Source organism: Pipra filicauda, unplaced genomic scaffold (assembly GCF_003945595.2).
Source record: "Pipra filicauda isolate LSUMZ 115617 unplaced genomic scaffold, ASM394559v2 scaffold416_size611912_pilon, whole genome shotgun sequence".
Taxonomy (NCBI): Eukaryota; Metazoa; Chordata; class Aves; order Passeriformes; family Pipridae; genus Pipra; species Pipra filicauda.
In genome coordinates, this window is record NW_024104550.1 from 160,733 (window position 1) to 181,191 (window position 20,459).

Below are 20,459 nucleotides of genomic sequence, written 5' to 3' on the forward strand. Positions count from 1 at the left end.
GAGACTTCACCAGGTTTTATTTGAGGGCAGTGCCAGTGTACAGAGAAAAGCACAAGTACAGCTGCTGTGAGCACCTGCATCTACCTCCTGGAGTCCACTGAAGGCAACCTGTATGCAGTGGGGGTGGAATTACACCCCTTCATTGGGCCCATGTGGTGCAGGTTGGTTTTACTCCTCTCCTCTGCCCTCAGCCAAAGTCACTGCCCCGAGCACCAATGTTCTCTCCCCTTCAGAGCACACTGCTGCCAAAGATTTCCATTTTCTCCCTTGCAAGCCTCAGCATGGAAACCTTTGTGAACTGCTGCTAGCTGGTCTATCAAAACAGTAAAAAAATTAAGATAAAGCAGTGGGGCTGCTGAATGAAGGGGCTTCTGCCTCCCTCATCCCCTTGGCTGGGTATTGTTAGGAACACAGGAGTAACTCAGAGGTTATGGTAGAGAAAAAGCAGTTCCCTCATCCCCAAAATAATGCAGAAGTGGGAGGTAAAAGCAGCAAAGGTTTCTTTCTGAGCCTGGCTTGGCCCTGAGTGCCAGGAGGTGACGAGGTGTGTGGTCAGTGGGCAGTGAAGATGCCGTGGAACCCATAAGGCATTTGCACTGGGACCTCTGCTCGCCCCAGCTCTCTGAAGGTCTCTGCATCCAGGACAAGCAGGAAAGCACTTTGGTTCTGCAGGAGGAAAAGAAAGCCAGAATGAATGGCCAGGCTGAACCTTGTTGCACACAAGGGAGCCCAAATGTCCAGCCAGGCCACACAGCTCAAGCCTGTCAGACAGTTGGCCAGGAGCACTGGAAGTCACAGGAGCCACTCAAGAAGCACTGACATTCCAAGGAACGCTCCTGGGGAGCAAGGAACTATCTGCCAGGGAGCCTCCAGCTGGGTTCTGTGCTTCAAAAAGTTAACTAATGCTTTGTGACTTTGACAAACTACCAACAGTAAGTTACCTCAGTGGGGGAGACCACAACAGACAAGATGACTCCACTGTCCTCTGCTGTGGCATTAGGCACTGGCACAAACACAGGCTCTGATGGGTAGGATCCATCCTCCTGCCAAATCTAGCAAGCACAGGGACATATGGATGAGCTTCATTTCATTAATACTTGTCTGCTACAGTTAGCAGAGCTGCAAGTTAGAGTGCTCCCCACAAAGATACCCAGGCACACTCTGTGCTCCAAGAAACTTAAGAGTTCAACCTTTGAATTAATCCTTTGGATCCCAGCAGTATGATGGTGCCATCCTCTCCTATTGGGGAAGTGTGTCACATTCACAGGGGGAGAGATGAAATCAGGAATCTCATCCCAGACCCACCAGGACAAAGACCCCCAAAGCCCCTGGTAAATGACATATTTTCAAAGCCAGTTCAGTGAAACTGAAAAAGGTTAATCTGACTCCAATTCACCTTGAAATTCTTGGTCTCCACATCAACCTTGATCAAGGAATCTCCGACCAAATGCCCGAATCCACACCCGTAGAAGTACTGGTACCTCCTCCCGTTGGACCGGGAGTAGTTGATGTGGGGGAACTCCAAACCCCCAACCTTTTCAAAGCCCTCAGGGTGGAGATTTTCATGTGTGCACCAGACCTAGAAGAAACATGCATTACACAGGTGTTGGTTTAGCTCTGACAGGGCAGAAGACCTGACTGGTCCCACCACCACTGTGGGGAAGAAATGTTCTGGGAACGGGGAAGAAAAAAGATCTGGGAAGACAATGGCACGGGATGGCAACTGTTGCAGGCAATCTCCCCACAGTTCTGTGGGTCTTCAATACACACCTTTCCATCTGCATCTTTCACAGCCCTTGCCAGGGTATAAGGCAGTGGGTTCAGGTTTTTGCCCACAGGTGTGTCTGGATCCACGTGCAGAGGGAGCACAAAGCGGCGAGGGAAAGCTCGGGGGAGCGAGGCATAAACCTGTTACAGAGACAGCAAGTCATGGGCATGGAGAGAGGAGAGACACTGCAGGCTTAATGCATTTTTGGGGCACAATTCGGAAGTTTGAGACATTCCTCCCAGCCCTAAAATCATTGTCTTCTTTCTGCTATGTGTTTTACCCAGTTCTGGTAAGGTAAAACACATCATAGAAAGAAGTTCTCTGCACCTTCCAGTATTAGAGTAGAAAACAAAAAGACAAGCAATTGAAAGGGTCAGCATTGCTTTCACAGGATTAATTAATTAATTAATTCTGAGTTGAGTATGCAAATCCCTCCATTATCTTCCAAATTCAGCACTGGGACACACACTGCACTATATTTAGTTAGAACACTTACATTGTTCTCCATCACCCTCTGGATAAGTCTCCTTCTCCTCCAGATGGTAAGGCAAGCAGGAGACTGCTGTACCTCAGTTCAGTGCCTGAAGTTATCCTGCAGGATTTCCCTCTTCCATTCTCAGGCACACAAGGATTCATGTTTGGAAGTCCAGGGGAAGGATGGATGTACTTGGGGAGCAAAGGGGAGAGCAAACCAGCAGCCCCCAGTGTGACAGACATCCAGTGGTTTGCACGAGAGGAAGGATTCCACCATTGCCACTAAAGTTCTGTCCAAGCCAAGCTTAGAACCCCTCACGTTCCCATATATTAAGCCTTCTAAATAAAACAGGTGACAAGGGCCCTGCTTTGGTGGTTTTCAGTTACTTCAATCCGTAACTCACCAGTTCAACGTGAAACTTCACTTTAATCAGATGTGTTAATCCTGAAACCCTGTTTTCAAAGCTTTTATGGTTCATGTAACCCCAGTAACTCGGCTGAGGAACTCTGCCAGATAAATTATGGTTTAGTGAGCAAGCAAAAGCACTTCAGCATGGTTCATGGTTCATGTTCAGTCATGCCTTGGGCTTCTGAGGAGCCGTGAGCTTAAGGCTCTGTTCTGAAATGACTTGCACTCCCCTGTGTGTGTGTACAGTTTAATGGTTATGTGCCTGTCAGTTAGAGAATGTGGGTTTTGGAAACACGAGCCTAATGTTGACACAGGGACACCTTCAGCCAGATCCAATCCTGGCTGGTTTGTGCTCAGGGAAGGGGGGACAAAAGCCGGGATCAGTTTGCAAAGCACGAGATCGTATTAACCTTCTGCTGTACTCGTGTTCAAAACATGCTTGAAAAAAACCCAAACAAACAAAGGAAAGCAGAAGGAAATGACCTGGCAGGGAGACAGCTGTAGTGTTCTCAGGTCAGATCTGACTGGGTTCTAGACAGCTCAGAACACAGCGGGAGGAGGTTCAGACCTGCCTGGGCATGCAGGGCACGGCGGGTTTCCACTCCACACATCTGCAGTGCGAGACACTGAAAGCACCCCTGCCTTCCCCACGTGTGACCTATGCAAAATAACACCTCCAACACGGCCTCAAATGGGGCCTGTGGCAGAGATGGATAAAATAAGCAATTTATTAGAACGTGCTGTTGTGAGGTGACAGCGCCGGGGCTTCCGTGGCGTTTGAGTTTCTGTGATTTTCCTCAGCAATGCCACTTCTCTGAAACAATGCCTTTATAGCACAGGGTGTCTTCTTCCCTTTTGAAGTCGTGCAAAAGCTTGCCTTGCATAATTTCTCGGGGGAAAAATATTATTACACTGGGATAAGGAAAAGGAATGTGATTAAAAGCAAGGTTTTAAACCAGGAGGACATTCTGGCAGGCTCTGGAGCTCTGTGTCACACACCAGTTTTAAACCTTTCAAGGGAACACTCCATGGAGATTATCTGCTAAGAGATAATTAAGCGGATCATTAGATCCCCATTTTAGTTTTTTACAGCTGTGGGTCCTTTCCCCAGGTCACATCCTTGGCCTCGTGGTGCTCTCCATTCCAGCAGCCTGAGCCTTGCTGCAGAAAAGGAACTGGCCCAGCATCAGAGCCTGGGGAAACAGAGGCAGAGGTCTCACCTGGTCCAGAGCCTCCCCAGCCCTCCTCAGGTTCTGCAGTTTGTACAAGGCCAGGCTGGTGCCGTCGTCCTGGCAGCACAGATCCAGCACCACACAGCCACAGTCCTCAAAGGCATTGATCTGGTGGAAGGTGACAAAGGGCTTCGTGTACCACTGCCCTGGCAGCACCTGCAGGGACACAGGGGAGGCTCAGGCTCCTCTCTAAAGCTCCCAGCCACCCCTCAAAGGCTTTTACACTCTCTCTCTCCCATTTCATCCCCCATTCCTTGGGATCTGCCTTGTGTTACTACAGAAGGGCTGCTTTAAGCCAGTAACTAGGCAAAGACAGATGAAGAAAAGCCAAAATCAGGCCAGGCCAGGCCCCTTGATGTCCTGACTCCCTCCCTAGAGCATCTGTCCCAGGCTGGAACTGACCTTTTATACCCCTGCATTTCAGCCTCATGAGCCCCAAGCTGCTTATTTCTGCCTGTTCTTTCAGGGCTGGCAAAGAAGTGAATCAATAGAGAGGGAACTGCAGGAAGTAATCCCATTTCTAATGAATTTACACCCGTGCTTTAAAGCCTATATTGCAGTAGCTCCTGGACTGATTCATCCAGCTCCCTGGGGCTGCTGCCAGGCACTCTCCTCTTGGGATCTAAGGTTCCAGAGCAGCTGCTGCAGAGGCCAGAGATGCACCCACCTCCCCAGTGTGCTTATTCACCACGTGGAAGTAGGTGTTGCACTGAGGCTCCCAGCTTATCCCGTCACAAATGGTTTGGCCACGGAGCTTGGAAGTGACAATCTGGAAGAGATTCAGCTTGAGGGGTTGCTCAATGAAAATGATGTAGTTTTCAGTCATTCCTGAAAAGAGAAGGAAGGAGACATCACCCAGGTATGAGATGGGAAAACACCCCAGGGGCAGGGGGCACTGGACAGCCCTGTCTGCCTCCCAGCAGCCCAAACCCCCGGAGTCTGAGATGGAAAACTGCCTCACCAAAGCTGTGATAGTAGGATGGTTTTGCCCTGTCCATGGGAGGGATGGAGCACAGCACTTTTGCTCCCTCTAATGTGTCAGTGCAGCCTGAGCTCTGTGGAGGGACCCGGATGATGTTATAGCTGGACCCTGGAGGGGAGAAAGGGTGTTCAGCACCACTGAGACTTCACAGGCAGAAAACCAAAGTCAGGCTCTGTCCTTCCCACTTCCCAAGAGCACTGGAAACCACAGTCAGAGCTTCACTGAGCAGAAAAATCAACAGCCTGTCATCAAGTCACTAAAACAATCTACAGAGGATTATTTAGCAAAACAAAACAAAACAAAAGATTGAAAGAAGAAGGATCTTCTCAGGCTGGTAAAGTGCCAGCTCATTTTACTGTCTGCAGTGCATTCCTTAGGTTATCCCATAATAGCAGGATCAAGAGCAAAACCAAGTTCATAGCTAGGGTATCAAAGGAAATGAAAACTCTGAGCCTTGGTGATGCTCAGTTAATAAATCTGAGCACGTGGGCAGGAGAGAATGGCATGTTTGAATAATCTAGAGTTTGGTCTCTCCAGCTGAAAAAAGCATGTGCTACAAAGCTGGATATTGCTCAGGGCAAAAGGAAATGAAAGCAGCATGAATGAAAAATGATCAAAACTGGGAAACTGTGGAGTGAACTGAAACCAGCCTGAGGAATCATAATAAAGGGCAGTGGCTGCTTTCAGAGACCTCAGGCACCTGCAAAAGGAGGTTTTCACATAACTAACAGTGAATGCCAGCCCTGGGCAGCCACGTCAATGGAATTAGATCCCAACTAGAGATGCTCATTGTTTTGAGAAGAAGAAAAATCTCCCATAAAATTCAGCTTTGCCTAATGTAGCCAGGTGACTCATAAATTCCATCTTCTCTCCTGCATGAACCCGTGTGGTGCTCATCAAAAGCCAGTCACTGCAAGTGAAGATGGGACTCAAAAAATCATTTTCCCTTTTCCCAGCAAAGCCTGGGAGAGGGGAATCTGCTGGATACTCACAGGCCAAAGTCAGATGGATGTGAAACTAAACGCTGAGAGAGGCCATTGCTGTGGGACTGACTGGCACTGTAAAACAGAACCAGCCTGGCTTCTCACCACTTTGACTCAAAGAGAAACAGCAACTTCAGATGTTTCTTCCACCACTGCTCCTTGGAACAGCACCCAGAAGTGTCCTGTGCCCCCTGGCCAGCCCAGCTCACCGTGTTTCCCATAGGAATTGCCCATGTTGTAGGTCGTCCCATCAGACTCGTAGTGGGGATGAGCAGTGGCCCCGTTCACTGCAATGAACTGGCTCCAGTCTACCTGCAAATGCCAAGGATTTTCAGTCAGTGCAGAACTTCCCTGTTGCTCTGCAGAAAGCCACAGGCTTCCATGGAAGTCTGAGGAAGAAAAGCAGACTTTATCCATTGTTAATAATGTGGGATCTGGACTTAACTCTTCAGTTTGCCTGTAGTCTTCCTGAAATCCTTGAAAATTAATGATATTTCTCTCTGTGTTAATCCTGCCAGTAAAATGGGACTAACAGCACAAGCCATTCCTTGGGAGACACGAACATTCCAATTGGCACAAGTGACACAGTGGGAATGTTCCCATGCAAGCATTTTAGCTGGGACCCCATGCTATAAGCACAGACAGACGTGTGAAGAGACAGTCACTGCCCCAAAAAAATCACCAAGAAGCTTAGAAAACCAGGTCCCATCTCAGATTGGAGAGTTTAGATGTGAAATCATCCCTTCCATTTCTTCACTTAGCCCAAAAATAACAGTCTGCATTTAAAAAAGCAGCTAAAGGGGATTTTTTTTTTTTTAAATGGAAAGATGGCTCGACAGAGCTGAACACTCAACCTAAAAATCCCCACGTGTCTTCCCATCACTGCACTCTGGTTTACAAACCAGATCAAACGAATCACCCAACTCTCCATTTCAGTGTGTAAACTGAGTTTCCTCATGACTCACTACTGATCCTGGAGGGAGAGAGGGACTCCTGGAATGCCTCCCTCAGGATCTGAGGGCGCACTGAACCTGGTGTTTTGTGGTATCAGGTAGTCTGGTTAACACACAGGCACAGGAGTTAATCCTGATTTAGGAGGGCAGAATCCTTCTCACAATTAAACACCCAAATCCCCTCGGAGGGTGCAGCCAGGGGGACACAGAGCTGATGCTGTCATGTCACAGGCCATGTTCTGCCAAACTCAGCCACACTCCTGGGAGATGATGCACAGGACACAGGGAAAGACTGCTCTGACTTTCTGTTCATTTGCTATCAGGGGAGAAAATAAAGGGGCAGCTGAACTTTGAGTTGACTTTACATTGAATTAACTCATTTGCAAGAGAGTTTTAGCCAAGACTTGAAGGACAGTTCTGGAGTGTTTAAACAGATGTGAAAGGCAGAAAAAGGGAAGAGAGATGAAGTGACAGGGAGGAGTGCAGCTCTGAGATCAGTGATGACCTTTTTCCTGGGTGCACTTTTACTCTTCACACACTGGTAGGTGCAGACAAGCCCAGACATGCAGTGAGAGCACAGGAAGAGTGGAGCTGTGCCCAGACCTGCATCTGTGTCTCCCCTTCCCTGCCACAGTGGGCAGTGACTGCATCTCACCCCCGAGAGCTGCCTGGCTGCCGAGGAGATTTTTCAGGGCCTCAGGCACGAAGAGATGCTCATGGCTGTGGTCCAGACAAAACCTTTTGGAATCTAAGATGCTCTTAGGAGCAGCAGCAGATTCTGTACCACCAACTAAGGGTTCTGTGCCACAGTTCCCTCATCCCACCTGCCCACACCTTTTCCTTCGTTTCAAGCGTTTCTGGGTCCACCTTGTACATGAAGATGTTCTCACTGCTGATGTAATAATCTCCTTTATACAGCACGTAGTTCACATTGGCATTGTCACTGGGTCCTGAAACAAAATCCTGGGGTTGGGCACAGCTCTGCTCGAGCTCATGTCACATTATCTCAAGTTACACATGTTTAAACAATAAACCCATTTGCAATGACATTAATTCCTCTGTGGCTGATTAGAAATACCTCACTAATCTACAAAGGCACTCAGGGAACTGTCTGTGCAGGTGAACTCGGGTTAAAGGGACAAGGAGTAGTCCTTGCAGAAATCACTGCAGTGAAGCCAAGGTGATCTTCCTATTTCTCTACGCCCTCAGCTCCTGACCTCTTATTTGTTCATATTTTTATTTGTCCCTTTCCTCCCCAGCCAAAGCCCCCTCCTCTAAAAGCCACGTGAAGAGTGCCATGTTTGATTTACAGCACTGGAAACGAGAGGCAGGACTTGAAGCTACAACCTGGGCTGAGGGGAAGGCAGGGATGCTCTTTGTGTGGGACAAGGGATGCTCCTGCTTCCTTATTCCCTTTCTTTCTAAAACTGAGTCAGGGAGATGCCTTTTGAGAGCTGCAGACACACACAGCCAGAGCTGCTCCTGCTGCTCCAAGGGGAGCTGGGACTCACTACCAGGTGGCTGGGAAGAGCTGAGGGAAAAGCTGTTCCCACAGTTGAATGCTGTGTGTGTGGTGAACACACAGCCTGAGGCTGGGAGAGGAAAAACCCAGAGGACAGCTCTTCCTGTAGTGAGGAATTCCCTCAAGCCTGTGAAGAGTCCAACAGGCAAAGGGGGGGCGGGAACAACCTGCTGGAGCTTGGGAAAGAAAAGGGGGATGTAGACAGTTCTGAAATGTGTTGAGAGAGCTGGGCTGGGGAGCTGGGGAGCTTCACTTGAGAACAGGTGACATGGCAGGATGGGGTCCATCTCCTCAGGGAAGGTGAGAAGCAGAAGATGGTCACACCACGAGCAACAAGTTGCAAACTTCAGGTCCGTTCTGGTTTTAGTGGGAAGCCCTGTGCTTCATTAAGCCAATTTCTTCCCTGACACACATAGGATCCCACAGGCAATGGAACTTCCCCTCCTGTGCAATACCACCTCTCACCCTACCCATATAATCTGCACCTTAGTCTAGGAAGGGAAGGATTAGCCCACTTACCCTACGAGCTTAGCAAGGCAAAGCGTTTTAAGGGCAAAGCTGTGTCCCAGGTAGAACACAGGTTGTAATGCTCATTACCAGCACTGCACAGGTTGTTCTTTGGAAGCAGATTTCTGCTGGAAACTTGCAACAAACTGGAAGCAGGTGACGTGAGGTGGCACACTGAACCGAGTGTGCCTGTGCCAGCCCAGCCTGACGCCCACTTCCATCATTTTTCCTGTCGTTATTCCCACGGGGCACACGCTGAGGAAAACCACGGGCTCAGCATAAGCCCACCAGGCTTCCTCACCCCTCCCTTCACAACCAACCACAGGCTCCCCCAGACAATTTCTTGTTTCTTAGAGCCCCCCTTACGTGGCATCTCGAAGCGTGACATGAAGCGCCCGAAGAGGCTCTTGCAGGGGTCTGGCATTGCCAAGGTCCCGAATTCCGAGAGCACGATGCGGTTGTGCTGCCTGTTGGTCAGGTAGGAGTTGCTCTGCAGGAACCTGCTCCTGTAGGACACCCTGCCAGCCCTCAGCTGGAACTGGTGCAGCAGAGCCATGCCATCGAACCAGTGGTTAAAGCTTCCAGGAGTTACCAATGAGGGATTAAAAAAAAGAGATAAATAAGCAAGAGATTTTAAAAAGGGATGAGAGATAAGAAAACAGGTAGAAAAAGATATTAAAAAGAGATCAAAAAGAGATAAAAAATACATAAATTAGTAAATTAGAGGTTAGTAAGAGGTGAGTAAGAAGTCAGTAAGAGCACTGGAATTAGGCACTACATGAAGTTCTGATCTACTGTTCCCTCTTGCCTTTAGGTTTTTATTATTTGTAAAAGGTAATGCCCAGATCCCACAAACACTGAACCGGGTGCAGCTTTGTTTGGGAAAACATTTGAACTGAGTGAAACAAAACAAGTGTATTTGCAGCTGTGGGACATGAAGTCTGAGATTGGTATGTGTAAGTTTGGGGGGAAATACTCTGTACTGGCAAACCAGTCACTCTGCAAAGACTCCTGCACAGGGAATAGAATGTCCAATAGAAATTACTGCTGAAAGCCCAATGGCACAAGGAGGAGCCTTTAACTCTCAGCTCCTTGAAGGATGTTATTCTCTCTAAAACAAGAAATCTGTGAGACTCTCAGAAAACCTGATGGTCTCTGGGCATGTGATAAGATGATAAGTTGCTGCCATCAGCTCTGCTGGAGGAAGGGCTTGTTTGTCACTTTGGACGTCACTTAGAATGGCAAGGGCAGGAGTTGCCTTCTTGAACTATTTCAATATTTGCTTCTAAAGCAACACACAGAGTTTAGTGCAACCAACTTCCCAACTCCCTGCCCTGGAGTTCAGGGATGGACTTTTGTCAGTGGCAGAGGACTCACTCGAGACTTACCTGTCATTGCCAAACTCGAACTTCCCGGGCCCAGTCCTCAGAAGGTTGCCATTGATCCATTTGGGAATATGCCCTTTGACCTTGGCTGGGATGGGCTCAGGGGTCTCCTCCATGCTCTGCACTAAGGGGGAGATGCATTGCAGCCCCCTGGGTCTGTGGCAGAGGATTTGCTCTTTGGGTGGGCTGGGAAGGTAATTCTTTAAACCTGCAACAAAAGCAGGGAAAACAAAGAAGAAGGAAATTAGGATTTTCCCTGTAATAATAAGGTGACAATTGCTAGAGGTTGAGTTTGGATGTCTAGAACAACATTCAGCAGCCAGGCTGGAGTGGATGCTCAGGGTGAAGCTGTGTTCCCACAGTAACCCCACACATCCCCAGGGAGCTCAAAACCCAGTGGATTTAACTCCACTGTAGTTAACCCATGAGAGAGACACCAGTTCTGCAGCCCAAAGGAGGTAATAAAATATATGATGATAACTTTTAACTGCAGGAACTTCTGTTTGCAATTGATTTCATAAATAACTGAAAGAAAAGGGAAAAACAAAAAAAGGAAAAAACAAAAATAACTGCAATCCCTCCCCAAAAATGGCAATCAGGAAGAACACAAATGCAACTGAGCTGAAGGACATTTACAGGACAGGACAAAAGAGATTTACCAGTTATATTTGGTAAGTAAATAAGCAGTAGCAGAAAGGGATAATTTCTGATGGAGCCTCTTGTTTGACTGCAATAACCCCCTGGTTGGTCACAGCTCCAGGACAAAAGCACCAGGAAAGCATGAACTGATTGGAATGCTGTGAACTCCCAGTGATGTCAGTCATTGGCTCCACCAGCCTGGTTTGCAAAGCCTCATCAACACAAGGATTGTTTGAGCAATCCATTTAGCTGCAGAGGTGGATTTACCTGTTGCCTTTCCTGCCAAGGCTCCCTGTGCACAGGGCACTGGAGCTGCTTTGCCTCTGTCCCTAAGACCACTGAACTAACCTTGAACTGATGGCTCCGAGCTCTAAGTGGAATCCTGACCCAAAGGACAGCGTGGCACACAGAAACCCCAGCCTGACCAGCTCTGGCACAGGCACCACCACACACTGCAGGAACCCCAGACCATTTACTGAACTTGCAACAGCAATTAGTTCTGGTTTCACCAGCCACTTTCACCTCTGCTGCTTCCAGCCTCCACTCTTCAGCCCAGGTGACTAAGTGGAGCCCTGCACACTTTACCTGTCAGCCTCTGGAACTGTGAGGAATAAGTGGGTGTTCTTGCAAAGGTTGTAGCACAGTCACAGTTGGAAGCAAAAAGAAAATGCCCAAGGGTGGCAAAAGGTCAGTGCCAAAGAAGGGGCAAAAAGCCAGACAGGGGATGTGGCAAAAAGGTGACAGTTCTTGTATTCCCTCAGATGGTTCAAGATTTAAGAATAATTAACAAAATAGTCAAGCCTAGACACCCTACAGCTCCTGATCCTCCTACTTTTCTGAATCAAATTCCCTCTTCTCACTGTTCTTATTCTGTACTGCACTGAAAGGATGCATTTTGGAGTTGTCCAATTACTGAGGGTAGAAAACCACCCTCTGCCTTTGAGTGGGAACAAGAAGGGGGGAAAGTAATTAAGCAACAACTTCCTTGGACTGTTGCCACAAGGATACACTGAATCCCTTGTTTGGTTTGGACAAACCTCACAAAAACTTTTAAATGAGCTCTCATTACCTCCACAAGGTTCTTTCAGGATGTGGATGATTAACTTATCTCAGGGAAGGACAGAGAACCAGTAGAAGACTCCACTGAGAACCTGCTTAATTTTTTAGCCAAAAAAGGACTGAGAGTCTCTGAAAACAAAACTCAAATGGTAGAGACTGAAGTTAAGTATTTAGGACATATTTTAAAGCATGGGTCATGATGTATAGATCCAGAAAGGGTTAAGGGAATCTTGGAAATCCCTCTACCAAAAATGAAGGAAGAATTCCATCAATTTTTAGGGCTAGTAGGATTTTGTAGGGCTCAGATAGAAGATTTTCCAACAATTTCCAGACCACTGCATGATTTGTTGACTCAGGGAAATCCAGAAGTAATTATTTGGATACCTGAAGGGAAAAGGAGTTTTCAGAAACTAAAAGAGTAAATTAATTCAAAACAAACAAACAAACAAATTGCCCTGGACTTGGCTTTTACTCACAGCTTTAGCAAGGATAAGAGCCAAACCCCAGGAGTCTTCACTTATCTCCATATGAGATAATGTTTGGAATCCCTTGTCTGGTTAGTTTGCAAAAGGACACACCACACAGAGGTAAAAATCTCCAAAGCACCAGAAGTCTGAGACTTCTCTTAGAGAGAAGTCTTTCTCTCCAGCTAGAGGAGAAAGAAGGAAAACCTGAACTTATGCTACGTAGAAATCGTGCCCCAAACGTCTGCTCAGATGATCCTCCCAATTTCCAGTGACCAACAGTGAAAAGGAGATGAAACTTTTGCTCCTGTCTCTTTGTTGTCACCCGTGTAGCAGTCAGGAAGAAGGCAATATATTTTTGGCATTTAACCTGACCAGCTGTGGGGTCTGGGGAGGGCCAAGAGGCTCCGAAAGCTGAGCCAGCACAGCCAGAACGGTGGCTCAGTAACCCTGGGGAGGTTCATCATGGCACAGGATATTGGGAAGAAGAAAACAGCCCTTGGAGTTATATCTCTCCCTTTTATTCCAATAAAAGCTTCATTTTTTTTTTTTTAGTTAGCTCCTCTGTCTCCTGGTTTTTTATGCAGCTCTCAGTCCCTGGATTTTCAGAATTTGCTCCCATCTCCATCTTGCTGTTTCAGACAGAATAATTGCCAAAGAGCCCAGTTGGCACACAGCATTTTTCTGAACTTGCTTCTTTAGAACAACCATGAACAGGGTGGGGGTTAGGCCTGCAGGAAGGCAAACTGCCAGATTCCTTCCAGGTACTTCTTCAATTTGCCAATACCCAAATCCCTCTTTAGCTCTCTAATACGATAATAATATAATATATTATAAGAGGTAATTAAGATTTTTAAAACAGAGATCAGAAAAGAGATAAGAAAACAGATGGAAAAATATTTAAAAAGTACAAATTCAGCCTGTGTAGCTAAAGCAATTAACCTCCAACCCCATCCATCCTCCCCCTCGTGGAATTCAATTAAGCTCTGATTAAATCCTTTATCAAGCACTCAATCTGATCCCAACACTGGTGCCACAGAATATTTTCTTACACAGAAGTAGAAGATTTTCATGTCAACCAACCCCTGGCAGGTTCAGTGACTGCCATCAGAATTTGCAGAACTGCAGCCTTAGTTTGCTGAGCTGCAGCTTGCAAAGATGCCAAATATGGATTAAAAAATGAGAGCAACATGTCCCTAAAGAGACATTTTGCATCCAAGCAGGAACAAAGATGGCATGACTGAGGATGGCACCACATCCAAACTTTCTGGACATACACTGTAAATGGGAATTTTGGAAAGGTACTTCACAGAAGAGCCCGACCAGGACTGGAAAAAGACCTCCTGAGTCATCCCCTCCCAACTGCTGTCCCACAAATTCATATATATGAACTCTACCTTAAAAATGACTATGTTTCCTGGCACTTATTCCCCCTTTGGATAACTGCTCATTGTCCAGCTGATTAGAAAAATGCTTTCAATTTACAAAAGGACTTTATTCATGGGACAGTTTATCCCCCTTGTTTTTTCTGGCAGAGCTTTGGTGGTTTGTGTTTGCCAGGGGTTGTATTTAGAGTGAAGAAGGGTATCACTTCCTAACCTAAGTAAGCCAAGGTTTTTGTTTCCCTTGTCCTGTGATAGCCATTCATGTGCTTATTATCTTCTTGAAAGCTGCTCTAGTTAGAATTCATCTCAGAATTCATTCCAAGACAATGTCTACAAAAGAATGGACTGTATACAAGAAGTGAACACCCCGTCCTATCAGACCAGAGACTCAGAAAGAAGCACAGCAAGAGAATGGATTATTTTTCCTTCTGGAAACCACTCAAACGAGCTCCAGACCCTGAGAGAATTGCATGCAAGTTGTAATCAAACCATGACATCCAGGTGAGGCAACACACGAGTTTTTCAGAAACATGACAAGTTATCACAGGATAATTCTGAAGAGCCAGGAGGAAGGGAGGGTACAAGGATTTAAAAAAAAATTAATCCTGCACTTCTTATTAAAAAAATTAATATGAATAATAAACCAAAAATCTATTTCATTTCATTGCACCCAATCTGGATGCACTGAACATACAGAACACAAATAATTCCTACTTTAACGTAATTTTCCTGAACAATTGCAAAAAAGGTGTACCACCTTCAGGTAAAAATTCAGTCATAAATCATAACTGATTGTAACTTCCAGCTACCCAAGAAGGGATCAATCTCTGCAAAAGACAGAAGACAGACTCGTTTGCAATGTTACACAACACGTAATTAAAACTATCTATGGCTTCCATTCTTGCTACACTTCAAGCTGGCAGAACTTTAATACACAATAAAAGCTCTACAGTCCCAGTGGGGCTCACGGAACACAACAAGTGAAAATCAGCACAGTATCACAACCTGCCCTCTCAGAAATCTCATTTCTTGACTACAGTTCCCATCCTACTGCAAGCATTTAAAAATACCTCAAGGTTTTAAAAATAAGCTTTAAAACTAAAAATCAGCACGATATCACAACCTGCCCTCTCAGAAATCTCAGGTTTTTTAACTGCAGCCTCCATCCTACCTTAATGGTTTAAAAATAAGCTTAAAGCTGAACTTCCTTTGGCACAGCAGAGCAGAGGCAGTGCCAAATAGGGAGCTGTACATTTTCCTCAATTCTTTCCTAAACATTGCAAGCAATTATTCCAGAGTTATCCCAACCTGGCAGTTCTTCGGGTGCTGTTTCTGCTCACAGCAAACTGACATCCCAACACTGAGTTACATCCAGAAAAAGTGGGATGAAGGACAAGGTTCCTGAAAAAGTTTCTCTAGAGAAGAAACCACCCCAGCTGCTTTGTTTGTCACAGTGGATCAGACATTAAATTGTACTTGAACAATCAGAAAATCTTTCCTGGTGGATGGAGGAAACACAAAAGCCATTTGCCAACTGGAAGACTGGAATCACGTCGCAGGGAGCAAATCCACCTTGATTTTAACCTACGGATTCAGCTCCAGGGCACAGGGACACCTCCATTTTGTCTCCACCTGCAACTGCACAGTTTAATTGCTCGGCCCTTCCAGCTCCCTGTTCTGTGATTGTGGGCATTAAGGGGCACAGTTTGGTAAACACAGTGCTCAGGGTATTCTTCAAGCAGGGAGGGTGAAGCAAAAAAATTCTGCTTTCCCCGAGAATCATTTTCATCCAGGAGAATCCTCTGGCACAAGTCACGACCGGCATCATGCTCCCTATAAAACACAGGCTGGCACAGCACGGGGAGCAAAACGATTTTCCCCATCGACCCAGCCCAAAGTGAAGTTGCTGTACTGTGGATTTGTGCCTCCAGCCCTCCCTCTCTGCCCTTCCCCAGCTCAGCTGAGTGTCCCAGGCTGGTTTCTGCACTGGAGGGGTTGCACTTGCCTGGTGGGCGCCGGGAGGTCCCCGTGCTGGGCTCCTTGTCCTGTCTGGCTGCTCGGTTTCCCATGGTCAGGGGCTCGGCCACCCACTGCCTCGCTACCAGCCAAGGAAGCAGAGAGGAACACAAAACAAGTGACAGGAAACACGGGGGAAAAGAAATGGAGGAAAGGAGCAGAGAAAGGCCCGGCCAAGGGAGGAAAGTGTCGGTGCAGGGGAAATACCTGCTCGTTTCCCAAAGGCACCAACAGAAACGGATCTTACACTTTGGGGTGTTCTGGTGGCACATCGGAGAACTTTTCAGATCTTTGGATACCCCAGGAGCAATGCTTTGAATTTAGGAAAACACCACCATCACCACCATCTAACCCCAGAAATTTTGGTGAATTAAGTTGTGATCTTTGCTGGTTCCCATTGTGTGGAAGCAGGTCTCAGACCAAAACAAAACAAAGCAAAAACAAAACAAAACCACCAAAGAAAAACCCCAAAGCAAACTGACAAAACCCCAAACAAACGAAATCAACGAAAAAAAACCCCAAACAAAAAACAACCTAGGCAGTGCAGCGATAACACAAATTGCCGGGTTTGGTTGTGATGCAAGATCCCTTGGGGTAGTTTCCATCTTGTAGGTTCAGATGGAAGCTCCACCAATGGTCCTGGCTCCAAACCACCCCCTCGCAGCCCACCTAGAGCTGCCTCCCGTGCGCAGGGAATCTGCTGGGCACCGCTCTGCCAGCTCTAAACCATCCGTGTCTGCTGTAATCCTCGCCCCTCCGTTTCTCTATTCAATAAATCACAGAGAATTTCTAGCATCTAACAGAGCCCTTCGGGTCGCTCAGCTCCGAATTTCTGATCGATGGAGGTGAGATCGCCCTACCGACCCGTGCCAGCAGCAGCAGCAGCAGCAGCAGCAGCAGCAACCCTCCTCCCAAGGCGACAGGACAGAAGGGTTCGGTTGTTTATTGCGTTTTTACCTGGAATGAATTGCATCAAACAGCAGAGGAAATACTGCAAATGCGCAAGCAGGAGGCTGACGGCGGGCAAAAGGATTTGGGCTAACATATTCCGCCGGGCAGAAGGCATCGGCTGGGAGGTGGCGGAGCGGAGGTAGCGGTGCCAGGGCGGTGAGCGGGAGCAGTGATGTGTCGGGAGATGAGCGAGCTGCCTGACATCATCCTTTCACAATAAGAGCCGGGCGCTGTGTCCCGGCAGGGCTGCCAAGGATTCCTTGATCCATCCAGCTGCCCACGCTCCGCTCCGCGGCTGCGGCCGGGCCGGGACCTGCCGCCGGTCCTGGATGCCGCCCCGGCCCCCCGATGGCGGCCGCACCTGGGCCAGGTGAGCTCGGAACTGGCGGGGCGGTGCCGCCGCTGGGAAAACGCTCTAGCGCTACGTGCCTGTTGTACCTGGGGAGCGGGAAAGAAAGGGGAGATGTAGCAACGGATCCGGGCAGCCGGGATTTTAAGGCGGTTCTCTCGAGGTCTCCCGTCGCCTTGTCTTCTCGTTCGCACATTAAAAAAAAAACCCGTCTTGTTTTGCTGCGAGACCTGAGTAAGCATTTTGCAGCTCAGTGAATCTCGAGGCTTTAGGAATGTTGGCTGCCACGCCAGATTAGCCCGTCGAATCCGACAGGGAAGGACCAGGCTGTGCCCTGCTGTTCCGAGCTAAGCCGGACCTAGGACAGAGCCTTCCTCCGGGATGCGGGGAGGAAGCTGCCAGCGCTCTGCAAATGCGCCGAGATGAAACCTTTGTTTCGTGGTATTAAGCAGCTCTTTGAAGCTGCCCTGTGCCCTGAGAGGGAGCGGGGCGGCACGCACAGCTCTCCAAGGACCCCACTGCACAGACAGATTAATACTCATCCTAAATCTTCTGCTGCAAATTAAGCTCGTTTCTTCCTGTCCTTTCTGCACGATCCAGGGAACACCTGGCAGCCCCAGGTGCTTTTTGCACCCCATCTCTGACCGTGCCCTCCCCTGAGCTGTGCTTTCCTAAACAAACCCAACTGCCCTAACAAACCCAGCTGCGTCAGCCTTTCCTCACCGATCACTTTTCCTTAACTTTTCATTTCTTTTGGTTCCCACTTTCTTTTAAGTAAGACCAAACTACCACAGAGAGAAGGACAACTATGTTTCCTTGTCTTACTTGCTGTGCTGTACCAAACACATTTCAGCTGGTATTTCACCACCCAACACCACCAAACAAACCCTAGCTGTTGTTCTGGTTTGTAAGAAACACTTATGACACCCCTTGTCCGTTTTAAATTTTATTTAGATTTCAGCTCGACCCTTTGTCTAATTGAGATTACAGTGAATTTTCAATGACTTCTAGTTTGCTGCTGTTTGAAAAATTAACTGTATTCTCTAATGACCTTCTTCTAAACCATTCAGGTTAATGTGGAATAAGCAAGGCTGGAAGCAGATCTCTGTAGGATAAGCTGACCTATCAGGAAAAAAAAATGAGTATTCATTGACTTAAGTAGTCCCTACTTCCTGACTGCTCTTATTTTATATAATATCATACAGGATGGTGCCAATTGCTTTACACCGAGCTATGCCCATCTGTTATTTTTCCACAGCAAGTCAGCTTTCTGATCAAGGATTTTTTTTTTTTTAATTTATTGTTCCCCCAGTCATAGTTAAGAAGCTTCCTTCAGACCCCCTCCAGGCTGGGAGCTGCACTGACTGTTTTTTTCTGGCTGTTCCCCCCCCCCCCCGATGATGCCAAGCCCCCTCCCACTCTGCTCTCTTCCAGTGCCACCCCAGTCATCAGGAATTCAGCCAATTCAGAGAGGAAGCACAAAGATCCTGTGATTAGCAAAGCTGCATTCTGATTAGTTCTACACAGCCTTAAACACATCTATGACCTGCTCTTTTTCTATTCTGACCCCCCCATTCCCACCTCTGTGCTAAAAGGCAGTTCCATTTTCAGTAAACAGTCACAACCAGCCTTTTTCTCAGGGAAGAATTCTCGTCGCTGACTATCTGAACTCTCTCTGCATCATCTGTTATTTCCCATTTTCAGCTTTTAAATAGAAGAGCAATCAGAAGAACCAAGTTTTTTAATCACTTACATTTTCCAGCCTGTGGAGGTATTCACGGCAAGCTCAGAACTGCAAAAGACTCAGTGCCAAAATCCCCCTGACTTCAAGAGGGTCGGAACTTTGTCTAGGCTGTTTCCAGGTTTAAAAACAAAAATCCATTTATATTGGGTTACTGATCTGTAATCTTAGACGTTCGTGTTAATTTACAGGCACTGGGGCTTAAACAAGGAGGGGAGAAGCTTAAAGAAAACGTAGTTACCAGCTGAGCTTCACTGATCAGATTTTGCAGCTTTAAAGCCAATTAATTTTCTGTCCAAACCTCCTTCAGTAAAACGGGAAAGCGGATAGTGGTGGGATGGGTGCCAGTGGGGCTTCACGTGGAGCTCCCTCCTCGGGGACAGGATGGAGGAGCTTTTAGTGGCACAGCAGAAAAGAGAGAGACAACTTGCTTTGTTTCTCCCAACAAACACCAAAATATGTGAGAGGAGGCAGAAGCATCATTCGTGGGGTAGGTGAATTGTAGACAAGTAGGAAAACAGTCAAAAGCTATTTTCTAATGGCTTAGAAGCAAAAGAGTGTGTAATGAGTACTCCCAAATATTCAGATATTGAGTGGAACACTGAAGGGCAGCCAACAGAAAAACACTCTCTATTTTTGGCCAGCACAATAATTAAGGAAAGCTCCCTTTAATCAGGAAGGGATTAATGTATGATTGATTAATTGCCATTGCTGACATGTTAATTAACTTCAGAAGAGGAGAGGCTGGTTTATTTTCAATGGATGTTTTAAGTTTTGTACACTTGCCATTTCAAGCCAAAACGTTCTAAAACTCCCTATTTAATTAATTTTACTCGGTTTACTTATACATATGTCCTCACATATATTCATGCAGCAAAATCAGAGGGTTTGTTGCTGTTGGCAATTTAAAAACTTTTAATAAGCACAACCACATTGTTCATATGCTCACCTAGGTTACTGTGGCCATACTTCCTGAATTTACTTTCAATACCTCTTCAAATTCCCCTTATTACTTCTTATATTCCATGCTATTAAATTATAACATTAAATGACAACCAATTGTTTAGGAAATCACTGTAGAAAAACAAGTCATCATCCAGAGAGTTATGTCTTGGATTTAACTGCATTTCCATGCCAGACTAAGCAGTTCTTAATTGTCCTAAAAAGTGGAGCTTTACTAATTTTTATTGGATTTTATGAAGTTTTTTTAAATAGAGCAAATTGCTGCAACAGTAACACTTGATCCCCTGAGGGAGGAAACTCATAGAACTGTTGGATCACGTAATCTAAGTTCTGTTTCTTAGTAATACTTGGACATATTGGCCACAGAAACTAAATCCAGATCATCTAAAAAGGCTGCATAATTTTCCCAAGCACAAGCAGAGACAAATGCAAGTAACAGGCAGATATTTGTCAGTAATGAAACTCGTGCAATTTTTCTTTAAAGGCTTGGATAAGTGACTGTGGGTAAATGTCTAAATTCAGAGACTTTAGAGATGTCAATTTAAAACTCTGGGGTTTGTCATCACTGTAGATGAGCGTAGATTTTAGAAGCCCTTAGGACAACATATTATAAAGTTTCACTTCCTGAATCTTCTTCTCTTTTTCCTCCCACATTTTTCTGTTTAAGCAGCACTACC

The 20,459-nt window shown here is 46.6% G+C and overlaps 1 protein-coding gene and 1 long non-coding RNA gene across 5 annotated transcripts in view; one reads left to right on the forward strand and one right to left on the reverse strand.

Moving 5' to 3' along the window:
• BCO2 (beta-carotene oxygenase 2) lies at positions 1 to 17,369 on the reverse strand. Of its 4 annotated transcripts, none has more exons than XM_027734484.2 (13): positions 16,736 to 17,369; positions 15,768 to 15,860; positions 10,219 to 10,423; positions 9,197 to 9,408; positions 7,636 to 7,751; positions 6,058 to 6,160; positions 4,845 to 4,973; positions 4,551 to 4,711; positions 3,872 to 4,039; positions 1,771 to 1,908; positions 1,397 to 1,579; positions 942 to 1,052; positions 1 to 666 (listed from the first exon to the last, which is right to left on the reverse strand). In XM_027734484.2, exons 1-13 carry the CDS (start codon positions 16,842 to 16,844, stop codon positions 553 to 555), a joined length of 1,842 nt encoding a protein of 613 aa, XP_027590285.1. In that variant the 5' UTR covers positions 16,845 to 17,369; the 3' UTR covers positions 1 to 552. The 4 variants fall into 4 exon arrangements, with proteins under 4 accessions (XP_027590285.1, XP_039241434.1, XP_027590289.1 ...); XM_039385500.1 differs by having other exon boundaries at positions 4,572 to 4,711; positions 16,736 to 17,365; XM_027734488.2 differs by lacking the exon at positions 16,736 to 17,369 and adding an exon at positions 16,448 to 16,637.
• Positions 16,284 to 20,459, forward strand: part of LOC120324079 — a 9,036-nt gene continuing 4,860 nt past the window's right edge. Inside the window, exon 1 of the long non-coding RNA XR_005565081.1 lies at positions 16,284 to 17,099. This is a non-coding gene — a long non-coding RNA (uncharacterized LOC120324079). The remainder of the gene's footprint in view (positions 17,100 to 20,459) is intronic.